Here is a 3,860-nt window from a genome sequence, read left to right on the forward strand (position 1 = left end):
TGTGTGTGTGTGTGTGTGTGTGTGTGTGTGTGTGTGTGTGTGTGTGTGTGTGTGTGTGTGTGTGAACACTATTTATTAACATATTTCAGCACTTAGTTGTGTGTTTATTTTAGCTTTTCATTTAGTTATTTATACTGCATTGTGTTTAGTAGCATACTGCATATACTGAGACTGAAACTAGTTATCATTACAAATAGCTGAATGACAATAAAGCTGAGTCTAAAAATTGGCTAACATCACTGTAGTTTCCACCCAGAGTACAAAGACATGTGATTGACTGGTGATGCTAAACTGACTGTAGTTGTGAGCGTGTGAGTGTGTAGTTGTCTATTTCTGTGTTTTAGACTGGTTATGGACTGGTGTACCCCTGGCTTTTACCCAGTTTTGGCTGGGAATGGTTTCCAGCCTGGTTGAACAAGCAGCAAAGAAAATGGACTGATGGAAGGAAAAAGAAATCTTATAGCATCTGACAGTTATTTGTGCCGTGTTCTTGTATACCCAGCAGAGGGTGTTCATTATGTACAAGTTGCTAAATGGACTGGCCTACTCTGCTGGCTCCTAATATATATGTGAAAAAAGAAAGCTGTAAAGTCTTTGCAATTGCTTCAGCTTATTCTAAAACCCCAAACAACCCTGAAGCTCCCAAACAGACACTAAACATAGGATGAACTATTCCGGACTTCAGTTTTTCTTAAGCATTCATCATCATTATTTACACAATTTGCTTATGGATTATTATTATTATTTTTTTTTTTTTTTAAGTGATGCTTATGGATTATTAAGGTATTCTGGTTGTTTTAGCAACCTATTCAAAAGTTATACTAATTTGCATTGCAGAGGTGTGTTGCTATATTTGATTGATTTACAAATTAAAGCACAAATCTTAAAGTGCTTCTTCACTTATTTTTTTATGTTTACTACCTATTAAATCATTGTAACTAGTCTACAGTTTATTCACTCATCTGCATGCAGTGAAGCCGTTAAATATAAGAAGCTGAAAATATTGTGTCTTTTTTCAGATAAAAATTGTATATAAATCTAGAATAATTTCATAATAATAATTTCAAATTGATCTGATGTGATCAATAAAGGACTGACGTGATAGAATGTTTGTATCCAAGATTTTTAAATACATTTAATTAAATTCCGAAAACAAAAAACATTCGTGTTTCCAACTATATAAGTGGACTGGCTGTGGTAAAATAGCAAAGTTAGCCATGTCTTTGGTATGTTGTCAAAGCAGAATTCAAAGTAATAGAAACTCTGGCTCTCACATAATTCTAGCGTCTTTTTTCATGCTGTATAATTGCTTTGAAATAAACACCAACTGTATCACTGAAGCTTAACAATCTGTAACTCAATCACATCTATGTGGCTAACAATCTTCACTCACATCCAAGTAGATGAGCAACATTATTGCTGAATTCTTTTCTGTTTCATTCTTATACTTACTAATGTTGTAACAGCTTGTTTCACCCCTACCACTTTTCAAATACTACACGCGTTTAGTGATTTTGTATCTATATCTACAGTCCATAAGCACATCTCCACTCTTTCCTATTTTAACTTATTACTGCTTCACCAAGAACAGTCAAAATGCAGACTCTCCTGGTCTTTTTATTTCAAAATTTCACCCTGCCAACTTTATTGTATATTTAAAAAAAAACAGCTCGCCAAACTTTAATGTTTTTGTGGAGAATAAGACAGTACATTTAGGGTTTGTGTGATGTAAATGTAAACACAAAATAAATGTTTAGATTTTGTTTTACTAGAAAAAAAGAAGATGGAAGAGATGAGACATGAACTGAGTTGCAAGTTCTTTTTTATTTTGATCAGCAGATAAATACTCAAACTACAACACCAATTACTTTGTAAGATATATAATGATTTTTAAGAAAGAAAAATGGGAAGAAACATTTAAATGTCACATCTGTGAAGAGACGGACTGTTTCATCACAGCAGTGTGAAGCTTCTCTTCCTGCGAACATGATGTCGAGATGTGGTGCAGTCCGTCTTGGTACACCCACACTGTTCCACATACATGTATGTGTAGGGGACTGTGTCTCCATTCAGGCAGACCAGGTCAACAGTGCGATTGCTGAAGTTTATCTCCTTACAGCATGAGCAGGAATGCTCCATAGCTGCTGCTGCTTCAGAGTACCTAAAGATAGCAGGGGACAGGATTATTAATATAGTCAAAGTGTAAAATAACACTTTTTGTAACTTTCCAGGGAACCATATAACATTAAGGTTATCCTTACATGGTGTAAGTGTTGCAGGATCCTTCACAATATGGCATATCTACCTCCTGGGAGGACTGACAACCGTTGAATGTAATATGGGTTTTCATGGACATTAACTTGCATCCCTTCTCCTTCTCCACACCTTTTACAAAAAAAGATGTTGAGTTAGTTTCTTTTATTTCTATTTAATGTAAATCCATCCATCCATACTGCTCCGCTTATCCAGATGTCATAGGCTGAAAGGCAGGTACATCCTGGACAGGTCGACACTCTGTCGACTCCGTCATAGGGCTAACACCGACAAACAGCAATTCACAGTTAAATTCACACCTATGTGGAATTCAGAATCAACAGTTAACCTAACTCCACTAAGTGCATGTCTCTGGACTATTGGAAGAAGACACAGTACCCGGAGAGAACCCATGAAGGGAACATGCAAACTCCACACAGAAAGACCCTGGCTAGCTGCTGGATTCAAAACAAGTCCCTTCCGGCTGTGAGGCAACAATGTTAACCACCACACCACTGTGCTGCCTCTGATTAAAATATTATATATCAAAATGTTATACTCACAAATTTTGCAACAGCCGTTTGCTGCAGTTTGAATTGTTTCCTAATGAGGAAAATATACAACATTAACAAAATTTGTTTCGTTTCATTTCATTTCAGACAGATACAGTCAATCAATCAACATTATTTTTTAAAAGCATACTTACAGGTTGGCAGTTGCTCTCTTGGAAGGGTGGGCAGACAGTCTGTGAACGACTTGCTGTTAAAGTCTCACCATTCTTAACACAGGTGTAATGTTCACACTTATTCTCCGATGGTGACCAGGTTTCTCCTTGCTAGAAAGCAGTGAGATAGATGTATACACAAATCCACACAAACTTAGTAGTATTTATTTAAACACACAAATAAGCACTTATTGGTGGTTGGCTTAGATGAATTAACACATGAAGTTACAACCAGCTTACAGTCAAAAGGTGTTTGGTTCCATTAATGTTGACAACGCAGTGTTTCTGTACACACTTCCCGCAGCATTCATCTGAATCACTTTCCACATATCCATATCCCTGTGAGACACCGAGAGCAACGTTAGCTTGTGAAGCCCAATCTAGCAAGCGACACACTAAAGCCACCAAAGGAAAACAAACTGGGATGTATGGTGTAAGTGAAGATGACGGCTTTATTGTCTCTTACCAGTTCACAGTGTTCTTTGCATTGTTGAAACACACAAATTATTTTTAATAGACCAGATTTGGGGTCAATCTGATTGGCACAGGTACAATCCTGACATGCAATCACAGGAACTGAAGAACCAGGCTGACAAATAAAGCGAAAAGGTCATACATAATTATTCCATCATTAAAGGTAAAAAGGTGAGAAATGACAAGTTCTTCTTATTTACCTGATATTCAGTTTCTCTGTGTACACAAACTCTTTTAGGTTCTAGGAAAGAGTTGGACAAAGACGAGGTGAATTGCATGAAAGTACACACACACACACACACACACACACACACACACACACACACACACACACACACACACACAGATAGATAGATAGATAGATAGATAGATAGATAGATAGATAGATAGATAGATAGATAGATAGATA

The 3,860-nt window shown here is 36.7% G+C and overlaps 1 protein-coding gene across 1 annotated transcript in view; it reads right to left on the minus strand.

Moving 5' to 3' along the window:
• Positions 1-1,953: 1,953 nt before the first annotated feature.
• The window catches only part of LOC102215905 (intestinal mucin-like protein), a 17,043-nt gene continuing 15,136 nt past the window's right edge, over positions 1,954-3,860 (minus strand). Inside the window, exons 12-18 of the mRNA XM_005728234.2 lie at positions 3,652-3,692; positions 3,444-3,566; positions 3,218-3,316; positions 2,960-3,088; positions 2,817-2,856; positions 2,262-2,385; positions 1,954-2,161 (exon numbers count right to left, since the gene is read on the minus strand). Coding sequence (XP_005728291.2) covers positions 1,954-2,161; positions 2,262-2,385; positions 2,817-2,856; positions 2,960-3,088; positions 3,218-3,316; positions 3,444-3,566; positions 3,652-3,692 — 764 coding nt within the window. The remainder of the gene's footprint in view (positions 2,162-2,261; positions 2,386-2,816; positions 2,857-2,959; positions 3,089-3,217; positions 3,317-3,443; positions 3,567-3,651; positions 3,693-3,860) is intronic.

This window comes from Pundamilia nyererei, unplaced genomic scaffold (assembly GCF_000239375.1).
Source record: "Pundamilia nyererei isolate P.nyererei 1_Seehausen unplaced genomic scaffold, PunNye1.0 scaffold00027, whole genome shotgun sequence".
In the NCBI taxonomy this organism is placed as follows: Eukaryota; Metazoa; Chordata; class Actinopteri; order Cichliformes; family Cichlidae; genus Pundamilia; species Pundamilia nyererei.